Here is a 17,776-nt window from a genome sequence, read left to right on the forward strand (position 1 = left end):
CATGGTCACGGCTGCAGCTCCCTTCAATCACCACGCCACCGTTTCCTTTTCTAATTCAATTACACAATCACATTATGTAACGTAGTTACAGGGGAAACGCACACACGCACTGCGAGGTGTGACACTGACGCAGACGCCATCTGCAACTGAAGACAGAAGAGACCTTTAAAACTAAACACTGAATAATGATTTTATAGCTCTGGTAAAGTCATGTTTTTATTTATTTATGTCTGTAGCCTGATGATGAAATTCTTCAGAGGAAATAATTGAAAAGATTTTTATTTAGCACAACTCACACTGAGGCAGTTTGAAGCATTTTCACTTAGAAAGAAGCAAAGGCAAATTTAGATCATATAAAAGTCATATTTAAGCAAGCATTAGAATAGATATAAAAAAAAGAATCCAGCATAAGACATGTACACATACACTGTAGATGCCAATTTATTAGGTAAGGCAAGTTTATTTCTACCATTCAGACACAAGGCAATTCAAAGTGCTTTACAGAGGCATGGAAATACATTAAAAATAGAACATTAAGTTGACATTAAAATAGCATTTAAAATAAATAAAAATACGCGAGAATTAATAAGATAATATATTTTAATAAGTCATATAAAAGGTCGGAGGCACTATATTAAAAAAAAAAAAAAAAAAGTGCTGCGGTAATTAAAGACATTAAAAACAAGTGAACGCACAAGATTAACAAGATGTTAGGTATGTTATTTATTGTTAAGCTGCAGTAAACAGTAACATTTTAAGCCCTGATTTAAATGATCTGACAGGTTGAGGAGAAAAATATTAAAAACACCTGTCAGAATAAAGCACTACAAACAAACCACAGCCTTTACAAATGATCATAATATTGCATCAACACATCTCTAAAACAACAGATTTGGAGTGTATGCACAGAAACAGGGGCCTCAGGCTCACAGTGAGGCTCACGGCCCTACAGTGAGGGCCTCAGGCTGTGCGTTTGGGCGTTTGGATCAAAACTCATTGTGACAAAAAGTTGAAGCAGACTTAACTTCTTTAATAAACAACCCTTTGCTTTTTGCCGGAGCCTCTGTGTTGGCACCCCCACTGTATCAACAAGTAGCTGAATACAAATGAATGTGTAGGTTGTATTTTTTTTTCTTGCAGCAGTAATGCTGGTCTGAACAGTACCTATTAGTTTCTAAAAACCTGGATTCTTCAATGTGCATTTTCAGAGAATCTAACCTTCTACATGCAGCAGTTGTCCAGGTGTGACAGTGGGCGGGGCCTGAACTTCTTTCCTCTGTCACATTTCATGTGTAAAACCGAGCGAAACAACATGGATCCCTTCAAAGAGAGACTCCTGAGAGCGTGCACCTTCATTCCTCTTTGCACAATTCCCTGAACACGACACCTCTATGACCTATTGTTTCAAGTGCACTGAACCCTTAAGGTCTGGCACTTTCGTTTTGTACAAGCAGGTCAGCAGTATAGGTCTTTGTGCTGAGCCATTTTCTGGCAGTGATATTATCTGTTCAGTGACACAGTGGAAGCTGGTGTGAGGTCTGGAGACCTGATGTAATGAGCTCGACTTCCTTCTTTATTTATAATAGTCATTGTGAATCATCTGCAGTTTGTGAATCATCTGCATCGAGGTTCCAGCTCTGATACAAGATAAAAAAGAAGAAAGCACTTGAGCTGTCTCTGTGCAGAGCGTGTGGAGCTCGGCTCTGCTGCACAGATACTGATGGTGTGTGTGTTGAAATGCAGTGTGGAGATGCTGCAGAGTGGGTTGCCATGTGTGCACCAGTTGAAACCCCTCCCCCTCACGCTACTTTCCTCATGGCCAGATACATTTGATGGAGACTCCCACCCACTCACCAGTGCTTCTGCTCCCTGTCCTCCCTCCTGACCCAAGAGAGACACCCAGTGGAGGTAGGGTGCAACTGCAGACCCCACGTCCCTGCTGCCCTCACCCTGACCTGCACTACTTTACACATAGAATAATTTATGGTTTAATTTACAGCACTCCGCGAGGCACAGGCATTTTCTAGTGATTGTACAAGCACAGTGGGACAGGAGGCTGGATAGACTGACGGAGGGAGAGGGGAGGGGAAACGCTCAGCGGTATTCCCAACACTGTGATAAATACAAGGGCTACAGTAAACTGTGTCCCATGCAGCAGAGCATAATCTCATTGGGCTCCATTAGTGATCCAATTCTCATCAGTTCCTTTGCTTTTGCTGTGTGTCTGTTCCCCTCTGCATTCACATACTCCATTAGACCCAGAGTTGAATTAATCTCACATTTCCATGCTAGGTGTGCCTACACACTCTGCAGGCTGCAGAATGCATGATAATGCAGTTGGTGTGGATCCTCTGCTGTACAGGCCTGTAGTCTGAAACTCATTTATCATGTCCGTGCAGACAGACCGCTGCAGCCGCTGCTGCTGTGAAGAAGAAGACTGTTCTTCATTCAACAGCACATCTCATCACCTCACTCCTGCCCTCTGTCTCTCACTCTCTCCATCTATCCCTCATTTACACGTCTGTCTCCCTGGGATGTATGAGGCCCCCCCTCAGGTCCTCTCTATTTTTAATTACCTGTCAGAGACCCCAGGTCTCCATCTACTGCCTCCCAGCTCTCTGCCATGTCTCATTCATTTCAAACCAGCCAAGAATCAGACTGTGAGAATACAGTAAGGAGAGATTTGCACTCTTGAGATCACGAGGGCATTGTGGGATGAGTCATCCTCACTGACCACAGATGTAAATGTTGTGATTGGAGCACATGAGTAGTAATATCTATTATTGATTATCTCAGATACATCTGTATCTGCTGGTATCAGTCACAAACGTAGCCTCTGTGACGTCACCCACAGGTTTCTGAAGCTCAAGCATCAAAAACAAGAATATAAACCAGGCTCTAATGCGGAAACACTAATGTAGTTGAAAATAAAAACCTCCTGCCAGTGAATATAAAATGTTTGCCAAGCTTTCAAAACCAAAACCAAGTATGTTGAAAGATCTTAATTACATTACTTCACTGGTTGCAAAATGCCTGTGTGAAAGTGAAGGCTGAAGTAGACAGTGTAGAGTATGTAACTGACAGCAGCTGGACGTCACTGCTGGGTTATCTTTATTCTTTCTTCTCTGCAGATGAAGGTTGTTAAACTGTGTCAAGGCTCTTTTGTTTTCCACCCCCCCCCCCCCCCCCCCCCCGTCTTGTTGATTTCTTTTTCTTCCTGCAGCTCTGTCTCGGTGTCTTTTACTGCCCTTCAGAACAGGCAGCTTTGCTAGTACACTGTTGGTGGCCTCATTTGTTCAGGTGAAAGAGGAGCGCAGGGCGAAGCAGCCGCGCAGCAGCAATCAGGGGTATTATCTTTCCTTAACACATCGAGTCTGATTGTGGCAGTCGGGTTAAATTTAGAGGTTGGCCTGTGGTGAAACGGCCTGAGCTGCCAGTTCTGTCTGTCAAGGCGTCTGTCAGAACAGAAACGCACTCTGATAGAGGAAGCTCTGACTTTTTCTGTACAGTTTCCTGTTGTGTCAGATTGTTATGTGTGTTTGTGAGGTAAAAAGATCATGTTCCCCTTTGCGTCTGTCACAGTCGCTCTCACATTACCTCCTAGCTTCAGCCGGACCGTTATGCAGTCAGAGAGAAGAAAGGGAGTTGGTGTGTGAGCGTGTGTCTGGGAGGTGAAGCCTGCGTGTGTCCTTTCACACTTTGATGGCCCGTGCTGCATCACCATGCGTCGCACATTCAGTATATTCAGAGGTTACAGGAAAGCCGGGGAGGATGACGACGAGGTGTTTGTGTTCAGCCCAAGACACAAGGTGACACACAACACATATGGTTTTGGATGGAGATGAAAATATGTGGATTTTACTAAGTTTATCTAAAGAAAAGTCTTGAAAGTGTTATTTTTGTCATGTCCGGTACTTTTGCTCTGTGTCCACTCTTTTAATATAGGACTGTGTGTCTGCTTTGCCAGCACAGATGGATTTCACCTCCTGTCACCGTTACTTTCCTCAAACTGTCCATTTGTGGTTGGAGAACTTTCCATCAGTCACTGGCAGCTTCAGCAGCTTTGTCCTCCTACGACTGTTAAATTAGATTCCAGGTTGCATTAATAACAAACAAAAGTTAGCCTGTGTGAAAGCAGCAGATACCATGTGACTGCAGTGTGCCAGTGAAACACTTGATGTACAGTTCAATGAATTAACCATTTAGAAAAGAGCCTTTGCTGTCTCCTGCTATTCCAGGCATGTGTTGGACTTCTGTCTCTGCATATGGTGCACATTGCATAAGGCTTTTCTTTCTAATAGAGAACAGTCCATTTTAGCAAAAGAGGCCGCTCAGTGTCTCCAGATAGATTTTCTATTTTTAGTTTTATTTCAAGGGAGCAGTTAGTCCTTTCCTTTTATTTTTTATCCTAAAAAGACTTGTAAAGGTCCTGTATAGTGCTGGAGCTCAGCTGATAAATTAGCTGGGTCAGTGTTTTCAGATGGCTTTAGTTCATCACTGATATTTATCAGAATCAGCACATTTTTCAGTTGATAATGTTTGAGGTGATTTAGAAACTGTGACTTCATACCATAATTTTTCGACCAGAAGACAGTGACAAGTCAATTTTTTCAGCTGAAGTTGCACAGAACTATAATGACCATATTTTAGATTAATGTTATGTTCCCTTTTTAAAAATATTTTGCTGATGTTGTCTATTTACTTTAGAGTTTCATTTTAGAGGAGCACTGCTGTAGAAACAGCTGTGGCTTCTTCTGTGGCTCTGGAGCTTTGTCAAGGTGTGAGATGATAATACCTGTAACCGTAATGAAAAACTACACTGGGATGCATCATGGGAGGTGTTGGATTTGAGGTTTTTAAAACTTGATCCATGAAGATTTATGATATCTCATCCTCTGCTGCTTCAGTCTGTGCAGTGTCGGCCAAGTTACTCAGAAGAGTAATAAGTTACTTTCCTTTAAAAGTAATCATATTATTTTACTTATTACTTCATATCAAAAGTAATAACTTACATTACTCGTTAAATTACTACATTACTTTCACTTTATAAGAATATTAAACATTGCACATTTATGGTGATACTGTAGCTTCCTGTTTGGTTATTTCAGCCCGACAGATTAAACAAGGTCCTGATGTTCAGAAGTGAAATAATGATCATATCTCATGGCAGCTTCTCAACCGTCTTCTCAGACAGTCTGTTCCTGGTGATATGTGCAGCATGCATGTCAACAATGAGCCTGTGTTCCTCTGCACAGTAATAATCTGTGTGCACACTCCACTCTGTCCAGAATCATTGTTAAATTACTGTCTGAATGAAAGTGTAGATGGGAAAATGTTTTAGTTGAACCACTGTCAGAAAGGACGTTAAAGTGTGTTAATTACTGCTCCACCGGATGCAGTTTGGTCTGGACTGAGTGGAATCTAAATGGATTTGACCTCAGCCTCGATTTCAGGCCACACTCAGCCATCTGCATTTAGACTTGATCGTCACCGTATTATTCCCTGAAAAGCCAATTAAAACTGCAACACACTGGCTCCGTTGTGGTTGTGAGTGATGAGTCTGAAGCAGAGTTCAGCCAAACCATCATCTCTCACTGGTTTGCCTCCATGCTGGAGCGCTCACTGTGTGTTGGACTGAAACTGAGAAACAGCGGGTGAACCTAACTGAAAACAGCAGGACGCTACTGAAACCTTCCCTCTGCCCCCGCGTGTGTGTAGGATATTAAATAATAATTTATGTGAAAAATATTCCTGTTATTCCAAGACCGGCAGGAAGTCCCATCTGCGTCCTGAAAACAGGCCAAACCCTCTAACTGAAGAGCGTTTCCCCCCACATTCCTCACCTGTAACAAACAGAGAGGGGTGGGGAGGTGGGGGGGGGTGGGGAGTTAGGGGGGTGGGGTGCTGGCACAGGCTCTAATATCTAATTCTTTCCTGTTTGGCCGTTTATCTGCTCTGTCTCTTACACAGTGTTTGGTGCTGGATCTTCTCTAGAGAGACTCAAGGCTGGCATCCAGCACAGAGACTCATCGCTGCTCCAAACCCAAAATATTTTTCAGAAGCATTCAGAGCAGCGTTGAATGCTGTGAGCCGTAGCCATGGAAACATAGCCGAAGTGACCTTCGGATGCTGCCAAGTTTTTCAAAGACTTTAAAAACTGTCTTTGAAGTGTGACTGCTTTGACCCCACAGGACCACATTTGTTATTAGGATGATTGTATTGACTGTGGTTAGTTCTTGCTACTTAGAAAAGAAAAGTGTTAAGTTTGTTATGAAATTTCCACCTTGAAGTCTTGTTGTGGTCTCAACACAAAGCAGTTTAATGCTACTAGTTGACTTTTACTTACACCTTATCAACACTTAACATAAGCCCTTTCTCAGAAAGTAGACTTCCCCATTCTTATCTAGTTTATTTTAACCAACTTTTTTTTTTTTTTTTTACACAGTTTTAATGTTTACGTCAACATGGTTGCTAAGAGGATCTCAGAACAGCGACAATTTCAATCTATGCACAATGTGTCCTTTCAGAAATGTTCTTGATCAAAAACTGACTCACAATTTATAAGCATGCAGTTTAATCCAGTATTACATTCTGTGTAAAAGATAAAAAAAAATCTAGGGATTAATTTTGATTTCAATCTAAATATAGAGTTCCATGTGAAATCCTCATCTCTAACTTAAAGATCTCATATAGTATAAAGGTAGATGTTCATTTGTTTTTGATTATAAAGCAGGTCTAGGTTCTACATTAATACTGTGAAAGTATCAAAGCCTCAGTCCACAGAGAAATGCACACAGCCTGTATTCAGAAACTGAGCCTTAAAACCAGCCGTCAGGACTTCTGGAACTTTGTGATGTCAGAGAAGCCTGAGAGAGGAGATGTAAAACTACACTGAGATGGTTTTTGGTTCTTAAAACCACAAATACATCTTTTTATGGATAAAACACAGTAAAAGTGTGAAATATTGGAACTTAAAGAAGATTGTAAAAATCAAACCCTTCTTTCTACATCAAGGTTTGAGGATGATTTTATCATTTATTATGTCACAGCTGAACTGCTGTACGCTCTTAATCACCAAGTCTGTTCAACTTCAGGTGGTCTGGTCTTCAGGATTTCTGGCTGCTCTCTGAGAAGCCTGGTCAATGCACATCTTTTAAAAGCATCTTAAAACCCATTTGCTTTTTGGCTTTTGGCCTTTACACTTAATTGCACTTGTTTTCATATGTTGTCATCTTTGTCTTTATCTTCTTCCTGTGAAGCGCCTGGTAACTCATGTTTTAAAGTTCCTCAAAAGTAAAGCTTGCATGATAATACTAGTATCTCTTTATGTTTGTAGCCATTGCATCTGGTCTTTTAGTAGACAGATAAAATGATTATGTAACTCTGCTCCATCTGGTTTGAGGACCTGATCAGAACCGGACTGATGCGGTTTTAAAGTGTCTGCAAGCCACATGGGCATCTGATTTGATCAGCAGCTGCATCCTGCCCTGCAGACAGTCAGAGATACTCATGACTTACTGCATTACCTTCATACTTGCACATCACGTCTGTGTATTTGCACATTTAGCTGCAACGACACAGACCTGATGTGCTGAACTGGACCATTCCCACAGATACATAGATCTCAGCAGACTCTGGATTAGATTCAGGTCTTCTTATGGTTATGGAGTTCCTGGAATATCTTTGAATTTTCAGAAGAAAATCAGGACATTCGTGAAGTCAGGCAATATCATCTAAAAATCCTGAACAAATGCATAGAAAATGTACATCAGAGTTGCTGATCTGACAACCTCTCCTGTCTCCTCTCTTCCTCCTCCAGACAACATCACCTACAGGCCAGGGCCGGTCCGACTCTCCGGTCTACACCAACCTCCAGGAGCTGAAGATCTCACAGTCCAGCCTGCCGCCCATCCCCTCTGGGTCGCCTCTTCACATCCTGGGCGACTGGGAGACCCACAAAGACCTGAGCGGCAGGCATTTCTACTACAACCGAGCCACCGGTGAGCGGACCTGGAAGCCTCCACGCACCAGGGACACCAGCAGCAGCACCAGCAGTATGCGGGGAGACAGCCAGGGTACAGCGGAGAATGAGGTGAGGGATTTTTAAGCCAGTGTCTCTTTGTGGTCTTGCAAGTTAATGAACACACCATAAAAAGTCTAAATCATTATGAGGCCATGTGACTTCTGTTTACAAGCCTTGGTTGGCTTCTAAACATGAATGAAGCATTCACAAAACCACAAATTTTCCACTCCTACAGGAAACAGTAGGTGTGATCACATGCTTGAACACATGATTCAGGTATTTAATTTTTATGTGAGGAAAAGTCTGAGGTGAAGCCTGAGTCAGTGAGGACATGAACATGGACTCTCTGGCAGTCTGTGTTAAATAAACAGGCTGTGGTGAAGGTGTGGTGGACCTCAAAAGACCTTTTAAAATGGTGTTGTGGTTACTGAAGGTAGGGAAACAAGAGTGCCTTTGATATGGGGAAGTCATGGTTTCCTGTCAGGTTGCAATTTCCTGCCTCACTATCCAACACTGCCCCCCTGTGGTGCCTTCCTTTTTTGCAGTATCATGTGAGGGAGATTAAGGGTGACTAAATATATATAGCATCACTGGAATATAATCAGTGCTGCTTGATAAGTCTGTCAAAAGAAATTTAATCATCATATCAGTCTGAATGTAATTGGGTCCTCAAACCAGCACAGTTATATAATCATTTATCTGTCCACTAAAAGACCACAGACGAACACTGTGAACATAAAGGGCTACAGCTCTTAACATGCAAGCTTTGCTTATAAAGCACTTTCAAAAACAGAAGTTACAACGTGATTTACAGGAAGAAGAAAATAGAGAAAGACGATAGAAACGACAGAGAAGACAAAACGTAATACTTCTCCTTTATAGCAAAAATTGTACTTATCTATTTAATAGCTATAGCCACTAGCCCTGTGCAGGTTAAGATTTTACATAAAAAACAACAACCTACAATTAGATCTTAAAATACTACGCATTGTTATACAATAGATTAAAGAACAGCTGGACATTTTGGGAAGAGAAGAGAGAAGTTAGACACCGCTCTCATGTTTGTATGCTAATTATGAAGCTACATCCAACACTTAGCTTAGCAAGACTGTAAACGGGAAGAAGCAGGCTGTGTTCAAAGGTAAAATAATTTGTCTGCCAACATCCCTAAAGCTACACACATCACATTACAGTCTAATCTTGTTTGTTTAATCCATACAAAAACGTGAATTTGCCAGAACCAGGCTAGCTGTTTCCAGTCTTTGTGCCAAACTAAGCTAACAGGCTGCTAGCTGTAGATTTTTATTTTTATCTCCCAGCAAAGAGGTTAATAAGAGTATTTCCCAAAATGTAAAACTATTCTTTAAACTATACTTTAAACAATTGTATAACACTACACAGTGTTTTAAAAGCTAACTGGAGGTTTTGTACAGTCTTAAGCTGCACAGGAGCTCGCTAGTAGCTCAGGCTGTTTGCGGTGGAGTTAGTGGTGTTAGTGGAGTAACAATAGTATCTAACTCTGAAATGTAGTAAAGGGGGAGAACAAAAATGCAGGTATTCAAATAAAGTAAAAGTACAACAACAGTCCTGCAATAAGTCCTTCTTGTCACTGTTATATGTTATTTAGCCTTCCCTGATATAAATGGTGTGGATAAAAGAACTGCAGCATCAACACCTCGCTAAAGCAGTTTCAACAAATACTGCACATATAACCTTCATGAAGGTCGATTTTATTACAGGATTGTTGTATTATACTACATTAGGTGTACCTAATAAACTGGCAACTGTATATTACACTGTTATATCCTGACTGATACCACGAGAGAAAAATCCCTACTGAGTACCAGAGGAAGTGATATTCATGTTACAGTGAGTCTTTTCTATCAGGGCTCTGACATCTTCTCATGTATTTGTTGTTATGTATTTATGGTGGTTATGCTTCATTTAAAACATTAACCCTTCCGTCTCTGCTCCTTGTCAGATGCTGTCCTCAGAGGAGAACTACCACAGCACCCACTCCAGTCAGTCTGACAGCCAGTACGGGTCGCCCCCTAGAGGCTGGTCTGAGGAGCTGGATGAACATGGACACACACTTTACGTCTCTGAGTACACACAGGAGAAGGTACAGTCTGTTTTTGATTGTACTGTTGAGAGTTTGGATGATTTAACACTCTACCGTCTCCCCTGCTGATTGTATCCATGTTTAAAGTGATTGGTTTTGCTTGTGTGCAAGTGTTTTTGCTTACTGACTTGTGTTTATGTTTACAGTGGATAAAGCATGTGGATGAACAAGGCCGGCCCTACTACTACAGCGCTGATGGATCCAGGTCAGAATGGGAACTCCCCAAGGTGAGATTATCTTATGAACATCAGCTGTCCACACTTTTGTCCTCCTTGTTACATGACTAATATCCCTTGTAAAGTCATCTCGTGCTGTTGAAAAAGAAAAATCTTCTCATATTACATCACCTAACACCACTACCCAGTAACACAGTTTTATGTGACTCCTCCTCCTCCTTCTCCTCCTCCTGGCGTGTAGTCTTAAGACTGGTCCTGTATATGTAAGTGGATGAGTGTCTGAGGAGGTCACACAGGAGCCAGGTTTGTGCTGAACTCTGGGTGACTGACTATTACTGGCTCATTACCTCTTTAATCTGGAGGCTTTAGAGCAGATCAGAGTAGTTCACTCCATTCTCAGAGTGAATGGACAGGAGTGTGGACATGGATACTCTCTGTTGACTTTGAAAGACCATGCTGGAGATGTAAGAGACATCCCTCTGTCCAATGGTGCTGTGGACAGTAAAAGGAGAGGTAGGAGAGAGCGAAGGGATGCTGAAGAGCCTGTTAGAGTAACTCTGATGTCTAAGCCTTAGCTCTCCTCTCTGTCTCTGCAGTATAACGTCTCCCCTCAGTCCGGCGAAGTTCCCAAGAGTCGCAGTCTGGAGAGGAAGCAGCAAGACCCCATCGTCCTCACCAAGTGGAGACACAGCACCTATGTGTTAGACCTCAATGACAAGGTAAGACCAATAATCATAATCTGAGAAGTAAGGTTTTGGGTATGATTGGTCTGGAACCAGGCTCTCCTGGTCCTGTTGCTGCAGGTTCTCTGGCAGGCTTGTTGTGTAGTTTTTCCACTATCTGTCTTATTGGCAGTGAGTTTAATCCCTGAGTACTAATTACAGCTCAACAGAGGAAAATCTGTCAGTGGCTAAAACTGTCTCCTGTGTTTGGGCATCTTGGAAAATGGTGGTGAATTACTCGAGAAATCAGGTTGTTGTGATTGTTGTTATCAGACTGTGAAAACACAATTTAAACAACAATACATCAGCTCTGTGGCAGTGATTTCAGTTACACTTTTGTACGAATTCCTGCAGGTTTCTGTGCACATTCAGGTGTAGGCTCGTCCTTCCTTTAGAAGAGGGTCAGGTTGTAAAACAACTTTCACACTGTAAGACAACCCATCTGCCTTAGAAGAGTCCTAAAGTGTATTGGTATTAAGTTGAAGGGCTCACAAGGTACATAATAAAAACATCAAAGTGAAAGCAGAGATATCCTGACTTTTCTAGTTTCTAGTGTGAGTGAAGCCAAAAACACAGAATACTACATTTTCCTTGATGTCACATATTTGTGTTTCACTGCCTCTCAGAGCTCAGCATGCGTAATGGAAGAGAAGTTAAGTATTTGTGCCCTTGAATTAATTGAAAATGAAATAATTTATGCAAACAAATTAATAAATTGTGCACAAATTACTAATATGTGCCCTCAGATTAAAAATGTTATCACACTACTTCACATATGTCGGGATTTTAACATATGTTTGTGATGCAGTGTTGTTCAGCAGGCTCAATCTGTACTTAAGTAAACCCATGTATCTCCATCCAAAATCAGAACAAAACTGACTCATTTACATCAGACAGTAGAACGTACAGATACCTCAAAGCAGCCAAAACTTTCCAGCATTTCTGAAACTATTTCCAACCAAAACAAAAGAGGCTGATTCTCAGTGATATGACAGAATTCAGCCTCTCATTACAGCAGACTCCCTGACACTATTACTCTGGTCCTAACTGACCAAATACGTTACAAAATACAAGGATACACAACGTTTTACAACCCTCAAACCTTTGTGAAAGTGCCAATATTAATTTGAGAATGCAGTTGTTTCTCTCTCTCGGTCTCTGACACCTGCCAGGCTTCCTACTGGTAAATGTTCACATCTTTAAATCTCTAAGCCTCTGGTTTGTACTAGACTCTGAGTTATAACTTTGCAGCCTCCTCCAGAGACACAGAGGACATTATACTTCTGTTTTCACATGCTGAGTTGTATTCATCATGAAGTACTACATAGAGTTGATTGTAAACTGAAATGGAGTGCCACTTTAATCTGTTTGAATTATTTAATTCGCCTGAGTTTAGTGTTTACATCAGTGTTACACCACACAGTGTGCTTTGTTATCAGTCTATTACCTGATGCTCCCATCAAGAAATAGAAGAACAACATGTCATCTTACAAACATCACTCTTTATTTACAGTTAAAAGAAATATTGTAATAAAATGAATGAAATGAAAATGAATTTCAACTTAAATGGATGGTTTGTTTAATCATTTTCCTATACAATCATGTTTACATTCTTATTGAATATTTAAATAGTAAATGCCATAGAAACAAATTAAAAAACATGTTAACATGTCAGTCTGGTTAAGACTGTGAAATGATCAACTGCTAAAAGGTTGATGGCCTCTCGATGACAACAGCAACCGGTTTGTGTGATGCTCGCAGATACATTGAGGCTGACTCTGTGGTGGTTTTGTTGCAGTTCTCATTCAGACTCTGGCGGTTCGCTTCAGATCCGCACAAGAGGAGATTCCGTGTCTCTCTTTACCGAGATAAAGTTGGTACCACGCAGAGCATCTCGTGTCTCCTCTAATCAGCAGATGATTAGTTTTGATTCACTGTCAGTAAAATGCCTTGTAAAACTGTACTGTAAGAAATAATCAGGAAATATGATGATCAAACCTACATGTTGACTCAATCATAGATGTCTGATTTGTAGGTGTTGTGGATTGTGCAGAAGGCTGCAGGTGAACAGGAAGAAAGCAGCATGTTGGACTTTATCTCTCTGAAAAGCATGCTGTCTGCAAACCAAATCCTAACTCACTCTCACCTTAATCTTAATCTTTTAATGACCTGAATTAACCTCCAGCTCAATCTTGTGATTCCTCTTCAGGTTCCTGACCCTCTCTCTCCTCCTCACTCTCTCACTGTCTTCGTGTGTCTTGTAGTTTGCTGGTAGTTGTTAGAAACTCATCATCTTGTGCCTCTTATTGGTAGGAGTGTGCTCCGGTGCCCAAGCAGAGCTCTCCAGACTCTGACTCCTGCCCCTCATCTCCTAAGCACCCCTCGACCGTTAGTATCCCAGCTTGCACTGCACCGCACTCACCACCATCATCACCATTATCATCATCATCCTGCTTTCACCTGCAAATACAACACCTCTTAGCCCTCATCTTCTTCACTTTACATTTGGTTTCTCTCAGCTACTGCATGCCACATCGCACACCTAATTGCATCACATCTAAAACTAAGCCAAAAAAATTATTTCAAAAAGCACAACTGCGGCAATTTCAGCACTTTGCTGCAGTTGTATGGCGCCCTCTGCTGGTGGTATTTGGACACAACATCCAGCAGCACAGCCACGTCCAGCCTCCAATACTGCCCATTGCTGCTCAAGCTTCAGCGTGTGTGTGGATATGTATGTGTATGTTTTAGTGTGTGTGCTGCAGCAGGATCTCATCTGCGTCTGTGTCTTCCTCCTCAGCCCTCAGAGAAGTGTGGAGTCCTCAATGTCACCAAAATCACAGAGAATGGGAAGAAAGTCAGGTAGGAATTTGCTTTTTCAAAAGCCTGATAAACTTTAAATTCACTTTTTCTAAAGTCTGAGACTCATGTTTTTGTTTTTATTGTGACCAACAGGAAGAACTGGACCTCGTCATGGACAGTGCTGCAGGGTTCCTCTCTGCTCTTTGCGAAGGGTCAGGGCGGCAGCACGAGCTGGGTAGGCATCCCATCAGCCCCCAGAGGCTCATGTTTCTGCCAAGTTTCAGCATCTCATTCATCTCTATATTATTTCTCTATCTCTCTTCCTTATTTCTGCATAGTCACCTGTCTTCATTGCCAACTGTGCTGTGACGTTTGTCATTCTGTTTATTGCTCCCTCTCCTCCTTTCCTCCCTGAAGTCTTACTATCGCAGTGGCTCCATCCCAGAGCTGCTCCTCACTCTCCTTAGCAACTGGAAGCACTCAGTCAAGTCCCGTCCTGCTGTCTCCTATGTGAACTGTAGGCCCGTGCAGGCTGCTGCTGTATGTCCCCTCTCTCTGCATGTGTTGCTGCTCCTGCCTGTCTTTCATTCTTTCATTCAAGCCTGCTTTGACTAACAGATGTTTACGTGTGTGTGAAGCCTGATTTAGCAGATCCTCTTGGAAGAAAGCTGCACTAATCATTATTTTAAAGGTCCTATATAGTATAAAGGTAGATGTCCATGTGTTCTTTGATTATAAAGCAGGTCTAGGTTCTATATTAATACTGTGAAAGTATCAAAACCTCAGTCCACAGAGAAATGCACACAGCCTGTATTCACAAACTGAGCCTTGAAACGAGCTGTTGGGACTTTGTGATGTCACAACAAAGCAGTCACTGCTCTCAGCCAAGCCCCACCCACCTGGACCCTCCATCCAATCTTGCAGGATTTGGCTTCTCTGAATGTTTACCTGAAATCTGCTATATTTTAATTTGAGCTCTCAGAAAACAGTCAGCCAATTAGAATATAGACTGTGATCCTCTCCTCTGATTGGCTCACTGACCTGTTGTTACAAGAGCTCCAGAGAGTAGCCTGAGAGAGGAGATGTGGGAAAAGAAAGAAAACGGAAAAGTGCTTTTAAAAAAACCCAAATTATAAAATATGGGACCTTTAAATGACAGTGAAAATTATTGTAATAATAATGACTCACAGAGAGTTATGACTGGACTCTGCTGTTCGCCTCAGCTCAACTTCTGAGCCTCTGTCAGCTCTTTGTTTTGATTTTACACGCTGCAACTTTATGGTTTTGGTTCACTCTTATCAGCACTGTCTTCAGCCACAGCAGGCAGGCCTGGCACCAAACAGCAGTCAGACACAGTTAGAGAGCAGCTGGTGAATATAGTGGAGCATTTAGCAGCTAAAGAGCCAGATATTTCCCTCAGGAGCTGAGGGAGACCAAAAATGGATCTATAAGAGAGTGAATATTGGACATTGATTCATCAGGTGGAAACAAACACAACCTGCTCTGTGTCTGCTGGATGTATAAACAGGCAGCTTTTTGCTAACACACATCAACTTTAAGAGGTGATAATATTGTGTTTATTCCCTCAAGTGGCAGATAAATAAGTTAGTGCAGGTTTAAGTTGGATGGAAAGATGAAACTGGGCTTGAAGGAGAATTTCACCAGGATTTATTTATTTATTTGATTTGGCAAGAAAACATGAAATATGATGCTTCTGTTTTTTTTTTGTTTTTTTTACCTTTATTAGATAGTCAGTGCTACAGAGATGACAGGAAGTATGGGGAGAAAGCTGTGAAATGACATTTAACAAAAGGTCCCCAGCCAAACTCAAACACGCACACTCCCCTCTGTGTTGTATTATTACCAGACCAATCTCTTACTTGTCAGTTTTCGTCTTGTTCAAGCTCTGTGTGATGAATTGGAAAAATAGCAGCTCACTGATCTGAAGTCAGAATTAACACCTCCACATCAGAGAATAATACTGTCATTGAAATACAGGCAGAATGGTAACAACAATCACCATTTATCATTATATACATTTATAAATTAGAACTAGATTCAAATCACAAAACCTTAAAAGTCATTGAATGGTTTGAATTTTATTTCCAAGAATCTAAAAAGAATCCAAAAAGCATTGACTGTTCATTAATGTGCATGTGACATTGATAACAAGAACTAACAGTGTTTTTGCTTTTCTTGTAACACAGCACTAAAGATGAGTTTGCATCAGTGAGGATTTTCAAAATAAGACTGACAGTGTTTAACAATGTGACGCCTGCTCCAGCAAACGTCTCAGTAGATTTAGTGTCTGTGAATTTAAAGGTGCTGGCAGATGTCGGGCAGAAATTCAAACACCAAGTTGTAACATGTTGTTGTTTTATCTTCTCTCACACTTTCTCCTTGATTTCAGAAGTTTGGCAGCAACCAATCGAAGCCCGAGTTCACTGTTGATCTGCGAGGGGGGTCTGTGGACTGGGCCTCCAAGGACAAATCCAGCAAGAAACACGTCATCGAGGTACCTACTGACAAGTTTCACTGTTTATCAGCCCTCACTTCTGGCGTTTTAAAGGGGTCATTGTGCTCTGAACACACTGACATAACGCTGACTTTTCCTCCCCCAGCTGAAGACCCGTCAGGGGACAGAGTTGCTGATCCAGTCAGAGATCGACAGCGTGATCAATGACTGGTTCCGAGCCCTCACAGAGACCATCAATACACATGTGAGGAGATAATTTTCATCAGCAAAATCTTGAGATGATGTGGTTTATATTTGAGTAAACACGTCTTCAGTTTCATTTCTTCGCTCCAAACCAGAATTAAAAATTTACTTAATTGCATAATTATCTGAAAGGACTCAGCTACAGTCCAGTTTAGGATCTTCCTACCATTTAATATAGACGCCTTTCTCTATTCAATGCTCAAATCAGAGCGAACACCTGACCAAACAAGCCAAAACACAGGAGTGTGAAGAGGAAACTCAGTGGAGTGAATGAGCCTCAAGAGTAAATTAAGTCTGAGCTCAGTTGATTCTCACTGTATCTAACACTACATGCATGTATCTGATCCTGTGCAGGCCTGGGAGTCAGATGAGGCCATTGAGGAGGACATGCCTGAGTCTCCTGGAGCTGAGAAGCAAGACAAGGAGAAAGACCACCGAGACTCCAAGAAGAGCAGAGGTGAGAGTCTCAACAGAAATGTCCCGACATCATAAATCTGTTCATTGAAATACACTCACATCCCGCCCTGTCCTCCTTCAGTGATGAAGACCTCTGTGAGCATGGACTCCTCAGACCAGAAGAAAACCAGGTTGAAACTGAAGAAGTTCCTCACACGTCGACCCACGTACCAGGCTGTCAGAGACAAAGGATACATCAAAGGTATCCAGACAGGACGCAGCTCAGGCTCCAGCTCCATTTATGACAGTTCTCCACCTGTGAATATGTGTCACTGTGTGAATATTTAATAGCAGCCTGTGTGGCCTGATGATGTGTTTCATCAATGTGCTTTTGCCAACTCACAGATCAGGTGTTTGGCTGCAGTCTGACCAGCCTGTGCCAGCGCGAGAACACATCAGTGCCCAACTTTGTCAAAATGTGTATCGATCATGTGGAGAACACAGGTAAGAACAGCAGCCTGGATCCTGGATCCCACTCCATTTCTTATCTCATCGTCATTTCAAAACACAGTAGAAATGATCAAGGATGTGAACAGAGACTGAAAAATGATGGACATATTAAAAGGAAAACATGTCTGAGATGAATTAGACGGCAAAGACATTTTACAAAGGTTGACAGTGTGTACAGAGCAGATTTCATTTCTCCAGCTGTATTTACTGTTTTCAGATAGTTGTTACACTTCTGTCCTAAGACGTGGAAATTATTAATCTCTGTTAATCATCATTTAAATGCACATCTGTATCCAATCACATCAC

At 41.7% G+C, this 17,776-nt stretch overlaps 1 protein-coding gene across 5 annotated transcripts in view; it reads left to right on the top strand.

The window, feature by feature from the left end:
• The window catches only part of arhgap12b (Rho GTPase activating protein 12b), a 57,845-nt gene that overhangs the window by 34,950 nt on the left and 5,119 nt on the right, over positions 1–17,776 (top strand). For 2 of the 5 annotated variants that reach the window (XM_071485651.1, XM_071485652.1), the window contains exons 3-14: positions 7,820–8,092; positions 10,005–10,145; positions 10,292–10,372; positions 10,918–11,040; positions 13,357–13,431; positions 13,844–13,905; positions 13,999–14,080; positions 16,256–16,360; positions 16,467–16,565; positions 16,919–17,021; positions 17,103–17,222; positions 17,366–17,464. In XM_071485651.1, the coding sequence (XP_071341752.1) occupies positions 7,820–8,092; positions 10,005–10,145; positions 10,292–10,372; positions 10,918–11,040; positions 13,357–13,431; positions 13,844–13,905; positions 13,999–14,080; positions 16,256–16,360; positions 16,467–16,565; positions 16,919–17,021; positions 17,103–17,222; positions 17,366–17,464 (1,363 nt within the window). The remainder of the gene's footprint in view (positions 1–7,819; positions 8,093–10,004; positions 10,146–10,291; positions 10,373–10,917; positions 11,041–13,356; positions 13,432–13,843; positions 13,906–13,998; positions 14,081–16,255; positions 16,361–16,466; positions 16,566–16,918; positions 17,022–17,102; positions 17,223–17,365; positions 17,465–17,776) is intronic. The other 3 variants (XM_071485653.1, XM_071485655.1, XM_071485654.1) reach the window with 3 other exon arrangements.

Source organism: Trachinotus anak, unplaced genomic scaffold, assembly GCF_046630095.1.
Source record: "Trachinotus anak isolate AG129_WGS33_773 ecotype Australia unplaced genomic scaffold, CSIRO_AGI_Tana_v1 ptg000009l, whole genome shotgun sequence".
NCBI classification, from domain to species: Eukaryota; Metazoa; Chordata; class Actinopteri; order Carangiformes; family Carangidae; genus Trachinotus; species Trachinotus anak.